The 20,036-nt window shown below is 37.7% G+C and overlaps 2 protein-coding genes across 11 annotated transcripts in view; one reads left to right on the forward strand and one right to left on the reverse strand.

The window, feature by feature from the left end:
• Nucleotides 1-12,743, reverse strand: part of ODF2L (outer dense fiber of sperm tails 2 like) — a 39,151-nt gene extending 26,408 nt beyond the window's left edge. For 3 of the 9 annotated variants that reach the window (XR_013999405.1, XM_081145298.1, XM_081145293.1), the window contains exons 1-7: nt 11,764-12,409; nt 5,624-5,791; nt 3,545-3,677; nt 2,774-2,902; nt 1,275-1,334; nt 1,077-1,148; nt 193-309 (exon numbers count right to left, since the gene is read on the reverse strand). Coding sequence is in view for 8 of the 9 variants with exons in the window: in XM_081145298.1 (XP_081001424.1) it covers nt 193-309; nt 1,077-1,148; nt 1,275-1,334; nt 2,774-2,902; nt 3,545-3,677; nt 5,624-5,791; nt 11,764-11,768 (684 nt within the window). In the remaining variant the exon portion in view is untranslated. Of the gene's footprint in view, nt 1-192; nt 310-1,076; nt 1,149-1,274; nt 1,335-2,773; nt 2,903-3,544; nt 3,678-5,623; nt 5,792-10,522; nt 10,594-10,980; nt 12,410-12,517 lie in introns of those variants that run through there. The other 6 variants (XM_081145299.1, XM_081145295.1, XM_081145300.1 and 3 more) reach the window with 4 other exon arrangements.
• The window catches only part of CLCA2 (chloride channel accessory 2), a 42,795-nt gene continuing 35,210 nt past the window's right edge, over nt 12,452-20,036 (forward strand). Inside the window, exons 1-3 of one of the 2 annotated variants that reach the window (XM_081145291.1) lie at nt 12,452-12,493; nt 13,154-13,230; nt 14,916-14,982. The gene's annotated coding sequence lies outside the window, so the exon portion shown is untranslated. Of the gene's footprint in view, nt 12,494-13,153; nt 13,231-14,915; nt 14,983-20,036 lie in introns of those variants that run through there. The other variant, XM_081145292.1, reaches the window with a different exon arrangement.

Below are 20,036 nucleotides of genomic sequence, written 5' to 3' on the forward strand. Positions count from 1 at the left end.
ATTTGAAGGGCAAATCTTTAGACAACCCAGAAATCCTAAGATTCAGATTTGCCTCAAATATGTATTTCCCATGGCTTTGAATTCCCATGGTTTTGAATTCTTTCAAAACCATCAAATTCCAGAATTAAGGAAAGGCTTTATAGTAGACCATTAATTTATCACAAACTATAAAAGTGGATGAATATTTATAACCTTTATGTATTCTTTTAATTTCTCGTTCTCTGCTTCCTTTTTGTGAATTTGAAGCTGTAGTCGTTCGTGAACTACTTTAACTGATTGTGAAAAACGGTTGGCTTTCAAAGCATTTTCCTAAAACACAAAAATAAACCAAAAAAATGTTATTTAATATATTTCTCTACAATCTTTAACTTTACCTGTATTTAGACATGATCTAAAAAGCTGATAAAATGCAAAATAATACGTTACATAAACCATGACACCTCCCCCCATTACATGTGTATTTTATATAAAGCTATTTGGGACGTTTTCTCCTCCCTCCTTTTATTGAATTGCTTCTGATAATTATCTCCTTTAAAAAACTGCCATCTATGTTCCTAAGTAAAATTACAGGTAGGTGTAAAACACTCTACAATATAAATTTACACATACAGTGGTGCCTCGGTTTTCAACCATCTCCGCTGACAAACATCTGGTTTAGGAACGCCGTAAACCTGGAAGTGAATGCTTCGGGTTTCGAACCCGCCTCAGAAGCTGAACAGGCCAGGCGGTTCCTGCTGAGGGCAAGATCCTGAGGCCCAGCTGTCGGCTATGATCCCTCAGGTTTGAACGTTTCAGAACCCGAATGGTCTCCGGGACGGGTCACATTCGAAAGCCGAGGGATCGCTGTAGTTCCTAACATGCAGTGACTTAAGCCAACTACCCTGACAGAACCACCACAAAATTCTAAAAGAAAAAACTTTTAAAAGTTAAGATGTTCTATTTGTAAATAAAACTTAAAATATCCAAATAATCTAAAAACCTTTTTGTATCTATTTCTGAGGATATGGGAGTCAGGATGGAAAGGGAAAGGAGTCAATATTAAGAAAATAAATGAATTAAGCCCAAAATCTGCTTACCTTTTCATTCTGAAACAAACAAGAAAGCTCTTGGATATAGGTCTCCTTTTCAAGTACCTTCTTCTTAAGATCCTTCAGCAAATATAATGTTAGAGTTAGGAATATCATAGTTTAAATAAGGTTGGCTAATTTTATAAAGCCAAGCAGCATACAAACAAAAATGTCAGGAGAACAGACACAAAGTATAAAAAGACTTACAGTATTTTCACTTTCGCTATCACTTAGCTCCTCTAATATGCTGGATAAACTGTCACCTATCTGTGAAAAAAATGCTATAAATCAGTGTTCACAAACTATATTTCACTATATAAAAAAGTAGAAAGTGGAATAAGCATCAATTAAGAAATTAACATGAACAACTACAACACACAGTGCAGATTTTTAAAAATGTGAACATCAAAAGAATTTTTGCCTAAATGTTCCAAATCATGTTGTTGTTTTTTCACAATTCATGAAATTAGTCAATTTACTAAATTTTCTCTAAATAATGCCTCAGAAAATACAAGCCAATGATGTAAAAATCACAAAAATCTTATACACAGAGGAAGCTCACTGTGCTGTTAATAAATAGGCAAAAATTATAAACAACCTAATTCTACCAATAAGAATTATTTTTAATTATGGTAAACCAGTAACAGAATTCTATGCAGACATCTGAAATGAGAACACAGAAGAATGTTTATTCACTTGAGTCTTATACTTCTGCTTGAGAATGTGGGAAAGCTATGGATTCCTTTCACCTCAAGCACATACACATGTACATGTAATGGAAACTGTATACACAACTTCAGAGGGTTCATGGACTTTCGTGAAACCCAGTCATAAGCTCTCTAAGGTCACACAGTGGAATTGCTTGGTGCACATGTTTTCATTTCTCTGGGTATATACAACTTACAAATGAGTGTTCACAGCAGCTTTATTCATGACAGCCAAAATGTAGAAGCAACTCAAATAGCCATCAACTGAGGAATGGATAAATAGAATTGGTATACTCACACAACAAAATATTATTTAGCAATAAAGAGGAATGAAGCACTGATACATGCTCCAACATGGATGAAACTTGAAAACAGTATTAAATGAAAGAAGGCAGTTATGAACAGCCACATATTAAATGATTGCATTTATATGAAATGTCCAGAATCGACACATCCATAAAGACAGAATGTAGATAACAGTCTAAGCGAGGGGTGTGTGGGGATGGGAGGTAAACTTCTAAAGGGCATGGAGTTTATTTTTATAGTGATGAAATGCTCAAAAACTGATCGTGGTGACAGCTACACAGTTCTGTGAATATACTAAAAGTCACTGAGCTGTACACTTTAAATGGGTGAATTGTATGGTATGTGAATTATATCACAATAAAAGTGTTATCAAATACATGAATATATAAATATAATGTATATAAGAGCTTAAATTCTATGAGTATTGTAATCAGCTGAAATGAATTATAACATTATAACAATTAAAGTTTTTGAGATAATGAAAATATATTTCTATAAAAAGATGCTGCTCTCACATAGAACTATTTATGAAACATTAAAAGTAGGGGTTAGTTTAATGACTGCCATTTCAAACAAAAAGTCAAGAGTTATTTCCATTTCAAATATACCGATATTTTAATTTCTACAGTTTGAAAATAATACAGGCTTCTAGTGAGAAATATCTCTATTAAATTAGTGGTTAACGTTCCTTACTTGTTGGTATTCTGTCTTTCCAAGAAGGTGTTCTAAAGTTTGTTTTGCACGCTTAAAAGTATCTAATTCTTTTGTTAAGATTTCCTTCTGTTTAAAAACCTTCTTCAAATTGGATGCAGAAAGATTAGCCTGACAAAATATAAGAAACACACACATAATTAAGACATAATACTAAAACACTCTAAAATATAATGTATCTACTATCAAAGAATACATTTTTCCTATTAACAAAATCATTCTTTTGTATACACTAATAGTAAATGTTGACAAGTTTATTAATAGTAACAGAATCTGTTACGTAGTACATTAAAGTAAAATGAAATCAAAATAAGAGCTTAAACCCTAAAGTTTTTCAGGCATTTATTTCGATAAAACTAATAGAATACAATCTATTTTTTGTCCCTAACTCAAACTTTAGTACACTGAAATTTTACAGCTTTCTATTCCACAAAACATAACAGAAAATTGATATAGTTCATTTTTCAGAATATTTTGGTTTTAAATTCAATCTTGAGAAAGGTTGACTCACTACGTCAATTCCAGGTAAGTCAAGCACCAAGGTTACAGTTTCTGGCTTAGCCTCTTAGCAAGTGCATGCCAGAGACAATCTCTGAGGAAAAGAATTGTGGAATAAAGAACACTGGTAAGCCTGCGTTTTTTATATCAAATACCAGTATGTGAGCATAACTACTTTAAGATATGAGACCTTAGCTAGTACAATCTGAGTATTATGCTAGCTTCTCATTTTATTAGATGTTCACAAGTACTTACATTTTCAAAACTAATTTCTTCAATGGTGTCCTTAAATAACAGTAAAAGTGATTCTACAGAATAGGTTGCCAACTCGGCTTCCTTAAATGTTGCTTCCAACTCAGTCTTTTCATTTAGGATGTCCTGCTTTAGACTAATTAGATAGGCACAAACAAAGTTTAAGTTAAATCTGTCCCATAAACAAAGCATATTTTTATGAATATATAGCATAGCTTACCGAAATATTACAGTTCCATAAATTGCTCTGCAAAATGTAACAGTAAATTGTCCCTGAAAATGTAATAAATTTTTCTATATTTCCATATTTTTCTACATATACTATAAACAGATAGTTTTAAAATGATAAAATATATAAAACACAAAGACCACCAACAGCAAAGTTTTTGCTGTGCCATTTGATAATTACTTAACATCCCTTTTTTCTAGTCTGTAAAACAATTAGTGGAAGTGTTTGTCTTTTTCCATCCCTTCCTTCTCCCTTACTCCAAACACAAAAGATCTCTGTCTAGACCTCATACCCAAACCCTTTCTTGAAACATATTGTTCATCACAAAAAATTTCCCAAGAAGAATGAATCTAAATAAGTAGAAAACAAAAACTAAAGCTCTCTAGATATCTAAAAATCCTTCACATTTGGCTTCATAATAATTATGATCCAGAACAAAACCGATAATATTAGCCCTTTTCATTATGTTTAACCTAGACACTACCGTGTATCACTCTAATTTTTCTTGGGGGAGGGCACATTTTTACATCCTGAAATTAGGATGCTTCTTACAATCTTTGTCACTCAGGAGGAAGTCCTAAGCTGTCTATCCTGCACATGCCCCAAACTTACAGAATGAGTGTCCAATGCTTTGCTGAATATCCCAGAGATGGGGTGTAACACTTGTTTAACCCCTAGGAATGAAGGGTCATGGAAAGGGGTTGAGGGAGCTGGTCAAGTAGGAATGTTTAGCAACATTCCCAAAGCAAGACTCCAATGTAGGCCTGCTGCATATTGTAATTAAGAGTCCAATAGTAAGAAATTTTATTTCAGTTAAAGATGCTCCTAAAAAATGAGGTATCACCCATAATCTTAATTAGCAAGTGCAACTCTTAAGTCAAAGAGTGACTCAGAAGTGTTGGATTTTATTTATAAATAAAATCCCAAGTTTTTCTTTAATTGGCAGCTTTTTTCTTTCTTTATGGAACATATACCATCAGCATTTGATGGCATCTTATGTCAAAAAGTAGACTGTGTTCAGCCCAGCTGGCATGGCTCAATGGTTGAGTGTCGACCTATGAACCAGGAGGTCAAGGTTCAATTCCCTGTCAGGGCAAATGCCCAGGTTGCGGGTCGATCCCCAGTAGGGGGCATGGTAACTAGTCAATGACTCTCTCTCATCATTCATGTTTCTATCTCTCTCTCCCTCTCCCTCTCCCTCTCCTCCTCTCTCTGAAGTCAATAAAAAATATATATATTTTTAAAACTAGACTGTGTTCTTAAGCACCACTGGCTTGAAGTGATGGGCCTAAGAAGATGCTGGCTATGAATGACAATTGCCCATTATTAAAAACCATGGGCAGAAAGTCAAGAGTGATTATATATGACAGAACACTTTCATTTATAACAAGCTAAACTAGAAGCTGGACTATATCATCCATATTAACAATATGGTATTTTAAGGCTGTCATTTTGAGCAATGAGTTACATAAATAACAAGTATATTCTCCATTCTAAAAAGCAAAGTATGGCAGGTATTTGTTAAATAGTAATATACCAAGTGACAGTGAATTGGTACTCATTAACTATATTTCCATATTCCATAATTTAATCTTCATTTACCTTAGTTAAAACACCTTATACTTTACAAATTCTTGATAAGGTTTTCATTTTTAATTTCGTTCATTGAAATTCCAAAAAACTAGCCAAATTCTGCTAAATGAGTATACTGTAATCAGATTAAATAAATGTTAACTACTAGACTTGAAGATATTCTTGAAAGAATGCTGTATTTGATTCAAATAATTTAAAATATGGGCATCACATGAAACCCTAAAATCAGAAAATCAGAAATCCTTCATTGTTAAGAATACCAGCTGAGGTGACTTTCACTGGCATGCTTTGGTAAATGTTCTTTCTCTCGTCTACTTTTCAAATGGGAAAACAGTTCTTCTGAATGACTTCCATCATTTGCAGGCTTCTCCATAAATTCGGTCAATGAATTCATAGGGGTCTCTTCCACAACAATTTCTCCACATATGCTGAAAGTTAGAAAATATTTTAGTTATTAAACATCATTTCACTTGATTCTTTTTTTATGTCATTACCCTATAATAAAAATCTAAAGATGTGTAAAAGAATAATACTTCACAGAAGAACTGAAATGCAATGAATAGGGACTTTATCTGCTATACACTGTGATACTAATTCAAAATAGTATCAAAATTGCAGAGCACAACCATTCAACAATTGCCAATGTCCATATACAGTTTCCAAAATGCCCACTATTTTCTATATAATCACAGAATGTAAAAACTTTTAGTAATCTATTTCTTAAAGTATTATATCATAACCCAGTCGGACTAGGGAATGGATATAAAAACATGGGTTAACGATAATGCCAAGTTTCAGTAAATCCATCCAATAGGAAATATGTTATTTATGCCTAGGACAGTAAATTTTAACATACTTTTGAAAGTATTTGACAATTAATAGCTACAAAAAAGATAAGTTATTCCTTTGAAAGTAGACCTTTCAAATTAAATTCACTTACTACTATTTCCCAGCTCAATCCAGGATAATCTTTGGTGATAATGAACAGAGAGATGGCATTACTTCTAAGTTTTACTAATCTAATTGTTTTCACTCAAACTTGGAGCTGCCATTTTTTAAATGTGAATATTTATGAATTTCTTTAAAACTGTTCCAGTTTAAGTAATGCATTAGTACTTCAGCAATCATTAAGGCTGTGTTTTCACAACTCTAATACATAGTAAGTAATGTGTCTTCTTGACTTCATTTTATGTTTATTCAAAATCAAATGTTACATTTAAGGTTTTCTGCATTTTTTTCCAGAGATAGTTAGCTCTCTGTAATTTATTTTTATATCTGGGTTATAAAATACATATGTTCAAGAATTTTCAATACTTCAGGTAAACATAAAATTACAGGTTGAGAGTTATCCACAACATTTTATTACCAATTCATAAACTTTCCAAAGTGTCTGTAAAAAAAATCTATTTTTGTCTGAAGATTCCATATACCACAGAGGCAAATATTTAGGATATAGGCCAATGAAAAGCATGCTCATATTTTGGAAATACCAGCAACTCATATCCAAATGGAACTGCAGAATAACCTACAGATAGTCTAAGATGATCGCCTCGAATGCTGCAAACATGCAACATCCGTTATTAGGGAATAACAATATTTGAACCATCTATAGTCTAGAAGAATTAAAAATAAACAGATACACAGACCTATGGGTGAAGAAGAACATGCAGTGATAAATCACTGCAATCAAGAAAATGACCATCTACGGATTTGTTTAAAATGGCAATAACTACCCCACTCAGAGAGGAACTGGTATTTATCTTTCAGACATTCATTTAATATTTAAATATTTGTTTCTCTGTACACTAGAATCTCAAGAAAGAATGTCTTGTTTGTATTTGGATCCTCAACACCTATAAGCCTTGTAAAAGTTAAGCGATAATTCAGGGAGAGGATCCAAGGCTCGGAGCAGTTAATGATCAGGATGAACAAAGACTTTACTTACTCACCCCTTGATTCATATTTTGGGGGATCATTAAAAGAAAAATGGTTCCCACCTTTGGAGTAAAATTTTAAAAAATCAATGTGAGGGTATAGCGATCTTCAATTTATAGAAAATATTTTATGAGATAAGATTCAATTTGGTGTGTTTTAAATGAGTTCTTACTCATTAGCTTTGTGGGCTACTGACACCTACTTATACAATTTTTTTAAAAGTTTTATCGCAAGATAAAATCATACAACATTTTTTTGCTTCATCACCTATAGAAGTAATGGTGTCTTATTTTATAGGGTAAACAAATAAAATTAAAACACTGTAAAAATAGGAATTTTAGAATGACTTTAGCCCAACATTCTAAAAGGCTATCTTCATTACTGATTCCTCAAAACGTGAAATAGAGAACTGTATAAATCAAGTTTCAGATATTTCCACAGAAATAATCTAGAAGTATTTTCCAGGATAAAAATTACTCAGAGGTTCCAAGGCACTGCTCTATTTTGTGTTGTGACAATACTATAACCAAAAACATATGTGTGCTGAACAACAATGTAGTGATTTTCCTTAGCATAAAAAGTCCTACCTTCATAAAAAAAATGCTATCATTTTAGTGGACCAAATGTATTCTTGTATGGAAAAGCAGATGTTTCAAGAGAAAATGTTTTCAATTATGTAGAATATACTGCCAATTGACAAATGTATAAATAATACTTTTGTACAACTTGCTAGTGGTGAAAAAAAGACACATATTCTGCATACATACCTAATGATCAAATAAATCCCTGAAGATTAGTAATTTTGAAATATTTTTCATGTTTAAAGAATTAAATTTCCTATACAGAGATGACTTTACCAGTCCCCTACCAAAAATGCATGTTCTTAAAGCTTTTTCCAGGAGTGGTCATGGGTTTATGCTGATCCAGCTACACTCACTGAACTATGTTCCATTTTGGCCAACACCAAGTATTTGAGGGATGGCTGTTCAGGGACTGTGATGCTGGCCATGGTCAGAGAAAAGAAAGATCACGGTCCATGACCTTCCTTAACACCTAGATTGTTCTAAGTAAACTAACCATCTGTAGACAAACATGCATTTAAAACTAATCTCTCATGAGAAAAGCTTATTAATCTTGTAGATTTTTTTTTTTTTCTTCTTTTTGCCAAACATTAATTCTTGGAAAATTAGCTCCCATTGGCTTCAAACAAAAGTGCACAAAGCTTCTACAGAAAAATCTGCTATGAAAAATTCAGCAAGGAACACAAAATAGATATAGGAATGCTGTTCCTTCTTCTCACTATTCTAGACACTAGTCAAAAGTTTACTAGAGAAGTAATTGTATGGCGTTTTAGACTCCATAATGAAAAAAATGTAAAAGAAATTTGAAAATAGGCAAAGAGTAAAAAATAACCAGAAGTGAAAAACTGACCTAATGAATAAAAGCTACCATAAATGGAAAAAACATTTTCTGGTACAGAGAGTTTAACTTAGATACAGTCATGCACCAATTAATGATGGGGATATGTTCTGAGAAATGCATTTTTAGGCAATTTCATTGTGTGTGAACATCAAGTGCATTTACACAAACCTGGATGGTATAGCCTACTATACACCTAGGCTATATGGTATAGCCTATTGCTCCTAGGCCACAAGCCTGTACATGTTACTTACAAAACAACACGAAATTATATCATGCACAGAGAAATGATGCAATCAAAAAACATGGTAAACAGATGTATGAGGCAGCCATAGGCATAGTATGGCACACTGTTTTACAGCAATTCTTTTTTTATTTATAAAGAGTACACTTTAAAATAATGAAAAGTGTAGTGCAATGAATACATAAACCAGTAACATAGTCATTTATCATTATCAAGTATTATATACTGTACATAATTGCATGTGCTATACTTTTATGTGACTGGCAGCAGAGTAGGTTGGTTTCACCAGCATCATCACAAACACATGAGTAGTGTTGTGCTCTGACATTAGGATGACTATGACATCACTAGGTGATAAAGTATTTTCAGCTCCATTATAATCTTATGAGATCATCATTGTATATGGGGTCCAATGTTGACTGTTATTATTCGGAGCATGGCTGTAAATAATTAGCTAATTCCTGTGTCCAATGAATAAGGGAATTTAAATATAAAAGAGTTGCAGATTACATAATATAAGGAAAAAAGCTGGCAGCAATAGTGACAGATTGGTAAATATTGGATTCGTACTTCAAGGCCCAGTCCCTTCTCTTTCCCAAAATATCCCCCTGACTGCTCCAGACCGCCAACAATCCTAAACATCTAATAGTATTTTCAGAATAATACAGTTTATAATTTAATTGCTCCATAAATGTTTCTATTTTTGGGGTTTTTTTAACTTGCTATACTAAATCTATAGGAGCAAATATCATACCCATCACCCTCTGTCCTCAGAAATTACATAACACAGTGAAGAGCATAGGTTAGGTTCTAACATATGTTAGGGTGATCAAATAATGTATTATTCAAACTAGGACACATTTGAAAAGAACGGGGCCCCACATAAAATCCAATTATCCAGTAGAAGACTGGCCCAAAGTTGTTCAGGACATTGTCTAATCCCAAGTAAAGTCGGCATCCTGTACCAGATAAACATAAAGCATTTTCCATCCCTTCACCATGAAGACGTCATTTATTAATAGAGCACTGACTGACTTTATACATACCATCTCACAAAAATCCTTACCAGGTTGCTATTAATATCCTAATGCTACAGATAAAAAAAAAAACACATCAAGTTTTAGAAAAGTTAAATAGCTTGCCCAAGATACAAATTAGGAAGTGGTAGAACTCAGTTTTGAACCAAAAGGCAGAAGATACTAAAATATAAGAATCTACACAGCTGAAAATAACATACATACAAATTTGCCTTAATCCAGTCAGGTTTCAATAACACTATTATAAATTCAGTTTATATTAAAAAGTAATGTTCTTGAGGGAACATGAGTTACAAGAGCAATGGCAAAAGATGAAACTGGACAGTAACTGAAAACAGTAACTGTATGCCAAACTCAAGAGCTTGAACTTTTTCCTAAAGGTTAAGACAGACCGTCAAATAATTTTAAGCAGGGGAATAACATATCAGAAGTACGTCTTTAAAAGACAAATCCAGAGTTATTTTGGAGAATGGACTTAGGCATATGGAAGGGAGGAGAGTAGAAGCAGCAAAACTGGCTATTACGGTTTCAGAGAGATGAAATTTCAACATTCTTTTCCTATAAAAGTTTTTGAAGAAATCAAAAGTTGTTTCCACTGATGATAAAACATGAAGAACAATGAATCAGAGTTAGAATGCCAGAATAGCAAGAGGTCAGTACAGAAAGACGTGATCAAATGTAACAGCTCATTTACCCATAACCATCTGAATCGATTGCTCCACATATAAGTTCCAGAAAATGATAGCTTATCCCTTTATGGACCCAAATTAACTTAGACCAGATGGAAGAAAATCTTTTAAGAGTAATTTATTTCTTCCTTTTCAAACAGAGTACAGGTAGACTGAATGTAATCTAAACATTCCTTGATGACTCAGATGCAGCACGTTGAGCGAGACTCATCAGTTCTTAGTCCTTATGAGCCACCTGACATGGGCAACCCTTAGTCGCAATGGGCCTTGGTCTTCTATGAAATGAGACTAACCTTTGCCAGCCAAAGCTGTGGTGAGGTTCGAACAAAATCAAGTAGAAGCACTTACAGGGGAAGTTTTTTTGTGTTTGTTTTATTTAGGGCCTCTTTGGCTCACTCTGTTGGGGGTGCTTTCCCATCCAATCTTCCCTTTAAAGTTTTTCATCTTTTTTTTTTTTTTAAATAATCATCCTGAGTCAATAGCCATTCCTGAAATTACTTGCGTGCCTGAATTATCTGTATAGGACCAACTCTATCTTTATAACAATTTTTGAGACCTAGCCTTTGCAGAATTATTACAAATCATCTTCAACGTAGTCATAAACAGGCTGAGTACTACTAAACCAGAGCGCAGGGGAAAACAATTACTGACTTGCAACAGAACTGTGCTCAGTGGGCAGGTGGTATGTCAACCGCATTGCTTTACCCAGCTTCTTGGGTCTCATTCATTTGTACAGAGCAAGCACAGTGATTAATAATAATATAAACAAAGCCATTTTCTCATACCTTTGGGTGTTTGGGATACAAATACCATATTATTAATACACATCAATGGCAAAATCAGAGGAAAAAGAGAAACAAAAAAATGGACACCTAGCTGTTAAAGAACTACAAACATGACCACGGCACTTTTATTGTAAGCTAATTTTTAAAAACAAACAGGCTTTCTGCGTTTTGTTTCTCTAACCACAACTAACCCAGAGGTGCTTAAAACGACTCCAAGGACTTCACGCATTCAAAAACACCTGAAACCTTACAATGCACGAGGTTTTGGAAAACACTGTCTCCTCAACAGACCTCATTCCCAGCACCAGCCACCGTCCGGTTTCTCAGTCAACAAGCAGCACCACTCACTAACCACCTATACTCAACACCTGGCACTGCTTTAATCTCTTTCATTACCACCGCTCCAAGGTGCCCATTACTGCCCTCATTCTACATAAGAGGGAACTGAAGCAGGGGCCGTTAAATGACCTGGCCGAGGCCACACACTTGAAGGGGTTTCCCAGGGGCTGGAACCCAGGACCCTGGAGGAGGAATTATGTCCAGAGGCTTCCGGACTGTTCTGCGCTTACGGAGCCCCGGGCCTACTAGTCTACAGGGTCACACGGTGGGTGCTTAGAAGCCAGCCGGGCGACTAAGAGCACCGGGTCGTCAAGAAACCCCGCCGAGCCCGCCGCCACGCCAGGGCTTCCTTCCGAAGGCCACCTCGGCTGAAGCCGCGCAGCTGTCCCAGCGACTGCACCCTTCCTGGGAGAACGGGCCTCGCCGCCTTTGCCCAGCCCAGGCAGCCAGTCTCGGGGGAGCGGTGGGCACGAGGGGGCTGAGACCCAGGCCTGGGTGAACGCGACGGTCCCCCACCGCCCACCAACCACTGCCGCGGGCCCGGGAAACTGCCCAACGGCCTTCCAGACCCCAGCTTCCCTCTCCCCGAGGCGCGCCTACGCCCCCGCCGCTGCGTCAGCACGTCGCCGTGACGTCAGCCCGCCCCGCTAGGAAAGGCGTCCGAGGGAGCCGGCCCGCGAACGTGAGTGATTCCCCGCCAGCGTACCTGTGCTCTCCAGCCCTGGAGCAGCCAGGAGGGAGCGGGTCGCAGGGGCAGTGCAGTGGCTGAAAGCTAGGAAGGAAGCGAAGGGACCTGAGAAGAATCGGGCGAATTCCCAGAACCGCTGGCAGCGGAACTGTGCTCGCTCAGATGCAGTGGGACCAAGGCGGAGCTAGTAACCAGCAAGTGGCTTCTCTGGCAACCGTCGCGACGCCCCGCCCCTCCTTGCCCCGCCCCTTCTTGCCCCGCCCCTTCCGTGAGGCCCGCAGCCGGCGCAGCCGATTGGCCCTTCTCGGGAAGCCAGTGCCGGCGCCTGTTGCTATTGGCGGGAGTGAGGGGCGGGGCCTGGGAGTGGCTCATGGTCTCCCCGTTCAAACTTTTCCCACCCACGAAATCCTTTGTTCTAGGGAAGGAGCCGAACTTGGTAGTTTTCAGAAGTCTCCCCTGAGGCCGGCCGATAGATTTCGAATTTCTGACTCTCGTCCTGGAAGTGCCTTGCATTTATTTGCTTTTTAAAGAGAACAAACATTACTGGAAGATACCTCATTTTAAATAAATCGGCTTGTTAACGGAGATCCTTCCCTGGGCCTCTGTTTTCTTCCCTTAAATGAGCCGGACGGTTATCTCCAACATGCCTTTCAGGTCTCAAATTCTGTGTGCGCTACAGCCAGCGGGTACGGTTTATAACCTCCAGAACAAGCAAGGCCAGATTTTATCAGGTAAAGTATAAAACTTGATCCAACACCTCAACGCGTAGTTGATGTTAAGGATCGGACGCCATCATGTTCACAAATAGAACTATCAACTGAGCAATTGGTGGTATAGCTCATTATTGGTTTTACTAAAAAAATATTTTCCATTGATTCCAGCAGTGCTGATTTTTTTTTTTTTTCCCAGCAGTGTGGCTGTCCAGCCAAAAGTTAATGAGAATTAGAAGTTCATTCATAATAAATACAACTTTCCTACATGCACATGGTGAAAAGCACTAGGCACTGGAGATTGAAGTACCTACTCTTTCACTGATGCACCTTTGAGCTCTGGCAAGTCAAATAACTTCTCGGGGCCGTGTTATCCCAGGGTGAGAAGTCTGGAGCTAGACAATCCCCAGACCGGCGCAGCTGTCACCAGTGTCACCAGGGGCACAGGCTCTTTATAGTTTCAGCTCTAATACCTTTGCTTTTCGACTGCCCTCCTCACCTTCCACAACCCCCACAGAGGCTCCCTCCGCTTCTGGCAGTTTTATTGGAGAGAAGGGTGGGATTTTTCTAGACAGTTCCCCTTTTTTTTACGGAGGAATTTCTTTTCTATAAATGATCCCAACAGCACCGCCTCCTTCTCCTCCGTCTGCCTCCTGCCATCAGACTACTCCTTAGATGACGGGCTGGAGTCAGGGTCACACAGTCGCGCCCTAGGATGAGGGAGGCTTGGAAAAATAAGCATCAGGCGTGTTTGATCCCGGTCGTAAGATGGGTTCTGCCAGCATGAAAGCGAGCATTGGGTAGGAAACTAACAGCGCCCAAGCAGGTGCCACACACACAGGAGAAAGGCAAAGTTAATATGGATTAATATTTATTAAACTGTCCCTCTGACCTAGATGCCGTTTTAATCACTATGTGCTATTGAAACTTGACACCAGTTTTACAGGTGTAGAAACTGAGGCATGAAGATATTTAATAACTTACCTAAGGGGTATGCAGCCAGTAAAAAGCAGAGTTGGGATTTCAATCCAGGCCATCTAACTTCAAAGCCCAATCACTTAACCATTTAACCACTGCTTTTACACGATTATTGTAATACAGGATTAAAGGTGAATAGTAATAAAATTTATATAATTCAAAGCAGAAGGAGCAGAAAATTTTAACATATTCTTAAACTCTGACATTTTTTAATATTTTGACTTTATCCCCTGCTTAGTAAGTAATCTACAAGGTGTGACTCATTGCTATAACCTATAATGTGATAATTCATCCATGTGGACATAAAACATGTCTGTGATATAAAGACATTTAAGATAAATCATGACACCAAAAAATTCATGTAGTTATTCTTGGCTGAAAAAGACAAAATGCTCCCTGAAAAGTTTCTTATAAAAAATTTGTCAGTTGCTCATAATGATTGGGTTTTAAAATATTCTTAATATTTTTATAATATGAACATTTGAACTTGGCTAAAATGTATCACCCATTGTACATTTTTTGTCTTCAAAATTATTGTATTTTTAGTAACCAATCCTAGCATTATATTAAAGAACTGATTGATTTTTTTCTTCCTCCTACCTATGTGACGCTAAAGAATCCCTACTCAAAAACATCCCATTATTTTCTAATAGAGAAAAAAAAAAAAATGAAAACAGCTGTATAGTAAAAAATACATTCTAATAATAGTATTAAAAATCCCTCCCTAGCCTTTTTGAAGGAGACTAGAAAGAGGCAGAGGAGAAAGCACTCATATGGAAGACACAAAAAGAATTGGTGAGTAATAAGCTAAAGAAAGAAAATCAAAGACAGTCTCAATTGAAGCAGGGCCTTCATTGGAATTTTCAAGTAAGTCACAGCAAAATCTCTTGAAATAATCACAGTAGGCGGTTATTCAAGAAAACTGGGATCAAACTAGGGTGCTAGGAGCTGTGGAATTTGGGAGAAACTTGAAACTTTAGCTGTGCCCAGCAAGTTAAAGGGAAAATAGCAATTTTCGAGAATAGAAATGACATCACAAGAAAAAAGAACCATAGAAGAGTACATATTGTGACTTTGAATTTAGAGGGAGAGAAGTAGAGATGAGCTGGAGTGGCTTTTGAAGCCATTCAGGAAGACGAGTGCCTAAGCCAGAATAGCCTTTAAAAACTCTCATTGGCCAGAGTCCCTCTTGGGGAGGACACTTTAGAAATGCTTGAGGTTGGGGCAGGGGGGTTAGTCCATCTAATCCTCCCACCCGCCTGTTTTCTGAGTGGTGCCCAGGATTGTGAGACCAGGCCGGAATATTGGTGGTAGTGGTTAGCTAGTTGGTTTTTCTACTTGAAAGTAAGGAAAAAGAAAGAAAGAAAGAGAGAGAGAGAGAGAAAAGGAAGGAAGGAAGGAAGGAAGGAGGGAGGGAGGGAGGGAGGGAGGGAGGGAGAGAGAGAGAGAGAGAGAGAGAGAGAGAGAGAGAGAAAGAAAAAGAAAGAAAGAAAGAGAGAGAGAGAGAGAGAGAGAGAGAGAAAGAAAGAAAGAAAGAAAGAAAGAAAGAAAGAAAGAAAGAAAGAAAGAAAGAAAGAAAGAAAGAAAAGAAGGAAGGGAGGAAAGGAGGGAGAGAGGGAGGGAGGGAGGGAGGGAGGGAGGGAGGGAGGAAGGAAGGAAGGAAGGAAGGAAGGAAGGAAGGAAGGAAAGAGGAAGGAAGGAAGGAAGGAAGGAAGGAAGGAAGGAAGGAAGGAAGGAAAGGAGGGAGGGAGGGAGGGAGGGAGGAAGGAAGGAAGGAAGGAAGGAAGGAAGGAAGGAAGGAAGGAAAGAAAGAAAGAAAAAAAGAAAGAGAGAGAGAGAGAGAGAAAGAAAGAAAGAAAGAAAGAAAGAAAGAAAGAAAGAAAGAAAGAAAGAAAGAAAGAAAGAGGAAGAAAGAAAAAAGAAAGAAAGAAAGAAAAAAAAAAGAAATGAAGATCCCTCAAGGTAGAAAAGGGTTGAGGCGACTTGGAGGCCAGGGGAACTCCACAGTTGTAGAAAATGATTTAAAGAATGCTGGTACCTTCTATGAGGTAGAAGTTTTGTTTTATTTTTCTGTGGCAAATGCCTCTTTAGATTTCCCTATGAACTCTTCAGTAAAGTCTAAATTTCTCAGCAACACAAATGTACATGTTTCTTTGGAAAGCTCAAAACATGAAACTGTGAAGCATAAAAGCAGCATGTGTGGATCTAAGAAACAGAAGTTTTAAGATGTCAGGTGTCCGGATGGTTGCAGGAATCTGGGCAAGGGATTTGGTCTTGCACAGGCCATGGAACTGACATGGATAAAAGACAATTAAATACAGGTATTTGAGGAGCAAGGGAACCCCAGCTGACAGTAACTGATAATTATATCGATAATATTAACTATAGCTACCATTTATGAGCACCACGGCCTTATGTTATAAACTTGGGCTATATTTTTATGTCCTTTGACTACAGATCTCAGATTATTTTCCTGTCATTGTTTCTCATTTTATCTCTGTTGTCAACATATACTAGGCACCTTTGGCCAGGCAAAGAAATACTTAATGATTCCTCTCTTCCTAAGTTTATGAGCTGAAGGGCTTTTATTTCACCTCCACAACAAAATTACTTAGTGGAGAGGGAAAAGAAACTCCTAGAAAGCTGAAGAAAGGCTAACTGAAGACAATCAAAACTGTTGTCTGAGTTCTATACATCTCCAGTGTCTCATCTGCATTCAGCAATAAGCCCCTCACTGGCCCCTGCTTCCACCCTTGGCCTCCTCACATACACACAAAAGGAAGTCTGAAAGTCAGGTGGGTTGTGTCACTTTACTGCGCACTAGACACAGCTCCCTGCAGTCTCAGGACCCTCTCCACCGCAGCTCTCAGGGCTCTCTCCTGTGCTGACTCCACTCCAGGCACCCTCCCGCTTCAGGGCCTTCTCCCTAGCCCTTCCCTCTTTCTGCACTATTTTCTCTCAGGTGTATGCCTGGTTCCTTCCTTCACTCTGGATAATCAGGTCTGTGAGGCCTACCCCAACCACCTGATACAGAATAGCAAACCTTAGCTTGCACTCTCTGATTTCCTCCTGCCCATCACCTCTTCTCTTTTCTCCATACACTTTTACTAGATGTTCCATCATATTTGTTTGTTGTCATTCCCCCTTCTGAGAGGTAAACTCCGTGAGGACAAGGACTTGGCCCATTTCATTGACGCTTATATCCAGCACTTAGAACAGTGCCTGGCATCAAGCAGAAACACAGTTTTACATTTTTAACAGCTTTCTTTAGATATATTTGGCACAATTTAACTTTTGAATAAATGAATAAGTGAATGAGTGAGTGAAAAAAGAGAGAAATCAAACTTAAGGAAGCAGTCCCCTGTTTGAAAACTGTACATCTTTGGTAATTACTTGTTTGAGGTGACATATTGGAGGTGATTGAAATAATCTTATCATGGCTCACATATGATCAATAAGAAACTAGATTGAATTTGAGGCAGAGGCGTTAATAACAGTGATTGTGACTTTTGAGAATTTAAAATCTACATATCTGTGTTGTCACTGTGGGGTTTTTTTAAAAACTCTGTACTCTGTAGTTAATTCTTTACAAAGAATAAACAATGGTGTCACCATAAAATGCATAATTAATACTTTTTCCCTGAGTCCTGAAGAAAATACAGGCCTTTCCTATAAGATAAAAAATATATTTAAAGACTACAAAGACTACTACTTTCTGGTATAAAGACTGTAATCACCAACCAAATCCCTGGATATTCCCTGGGAGTGCTTCCAGTACAGAGACACTCCAACTGTGGGGCTCAAGGGCCAGCAGCCTCAGCAGCACCAGGGAACATGGTAAACCTGCAGAATACCGGCCTCACTTTAACCTACAGAGTCAAAATCTCATTTGAAGAGGTGATTCTTAGATACATTAAAACTCGAATCAAGTGTTCACCCTGGCCAGGGAACTCAGTTGGTTAGGGCATAGTCCACATACACCAAGGTTGCAGGTTAGATCTCTGGTCAGGTTCGACCAATGAATGCATAAATAAGTGGAACAACAAACCGATGTTTCTATCTCTCTCTCTTCCTCTCTCTCTAAAAATCAGTTTAAAAACTTGAAAAATACCAAATATCACTCTGGAAGGGAAACTCCTGTAGGTCAGTTTTGTCTGGAGTTTTGTCTGGAAATTCAGAGCCCCCGGTACTTTGCACCCCAAGAACAGAAGGGGGAGCCCTAATGCTTCAATCGGCAGATCTCACAAAGGGTTGCAGTTGCTTTCCTCAGGGCTGGTGGGGTTAAATGGCATATTAGAAGTAGCAAAGAAGAGCAAGGAAAACCAAAAGACCTGTTGCCCCTTGGGGGTGGAGTTGGGGTAGCAGAGAATTCTGGCAGAGCCCTGGAGTTTCAGAGACTTATTGAGGTCAGAATCAGTGCTGGAAGAAAACAGAAGGGGAGACTAGAAAGACAAGGGTCAAAATTCTTCTACTTTCATTTATTGTTCTCTGAGTCCTCCTGGTTATTTTTCACCTCTTTAAAAAGCTTCCCTTGCATTTCTGCTTTCTCTTTCTTTGCAGAATAATGATAATGTCTTATATCTACATGATGCTATTACGATCAGATATAATAGAAAATATTTTATAGAAGCCAGTTGTATGCCCACTTGGCAAATGAGGGATATTCCATATTTTCTTTATTGGCTTGCCATTGAAAGAAGTTCTCATTTTTCATTTATTCTGGCAAACTTTGGAGGGTATTTTTCATGTACAAAGTCATCTGCAGGGCTATTGCCACACTGAGGGTGAGGAAGAGTCTTAAGAGCAAAAGCCTGGAGGTAAAAAGGCTGCATGGGGAGAATTCAAGAAGCTAGAAATGAAGTGTAAGACCTCCATGCTTTGGCATTGTGGTGAGTTAGCAAACACAAAACACTTCCCAGAAAACAAGTACCTAGTCCTTCCTTAGCCACAGGATGCAGCCCAAGACCTCCAGTGTATGCCTGGAACTGCAAACAGTACTGAACACTAAATATACTGTTTTTTCCTATACATACATACCTGTGATAAAGTTTAATTTATAAATTAGGCACAGTAAGATTTAATAATAACTAATAATAAAATAGAACAATTATAACAATGTACTGTAATACAAGTTGTGTGAACATGGTCTCTCTCAAAATATCTTATTGTACTGTATTCACCTTTTCACTTAAAGGAAGCACTTTGTGGCTTCTCATTGGCATATCTAAATTACCAGCATCACTACTCTTGCCATTTTCAGCCATTATTAAGTAAGATAAGGGTGACATTGGACAAAGGGATGATTCTTGGCCTGGGCAGGGTGGAGCAAGACAGCAAGAGATTCCATCATGCTACTCAGAACACCACACAATTTAAAACTTATTAATTGATTATTTCTGCAATTTTCCATTTAATAGTTTCAGATCGAGGTTGACCACAGATAACTGAAACCACATGCAGTGAAACCATAAATGAGGGGAGACAATTGTGTGACTTTGAAGAAAATAGCTAAGGAACATATGAAATATGCCATCTGGGTCCTTGGCAAACTTCGGTTTAATTTAAATTGTTAGTCTTAACAATTTGTCTCACTTCTATGTTTATTTATTTAAAAAACTGAAGTGACCCATAGGTCTTGTAACCCAGCTACACAGTAGTCTCTACTTTCCTCTTCTGAATGGCATTGCTGCAAGAATTGTAACAGAAGCCCGAGAGGTAAAAATCCAAAGCTGTTTTGGACTCCTCAAGATGTGAAATCTCCTGACACCAACTGCATACTTTATTCACTTTGATTGTAGGTCTCTACCAGCAGACTCTATTAAAAAAGTAGACAGAGAGGCCTTTTAGGG

Source organism: Miniopterus schreibersii, assembly GCF_964146895.1.
Source record: "Miniopterus schreibersii genome assembly, chromosome: 8".
NCBI lineage: Eukaryota > Metazoa > Chordata > Mammalia > Chiroptera > Miniopteridae > Miniopterus > Miniopterus schreibersii.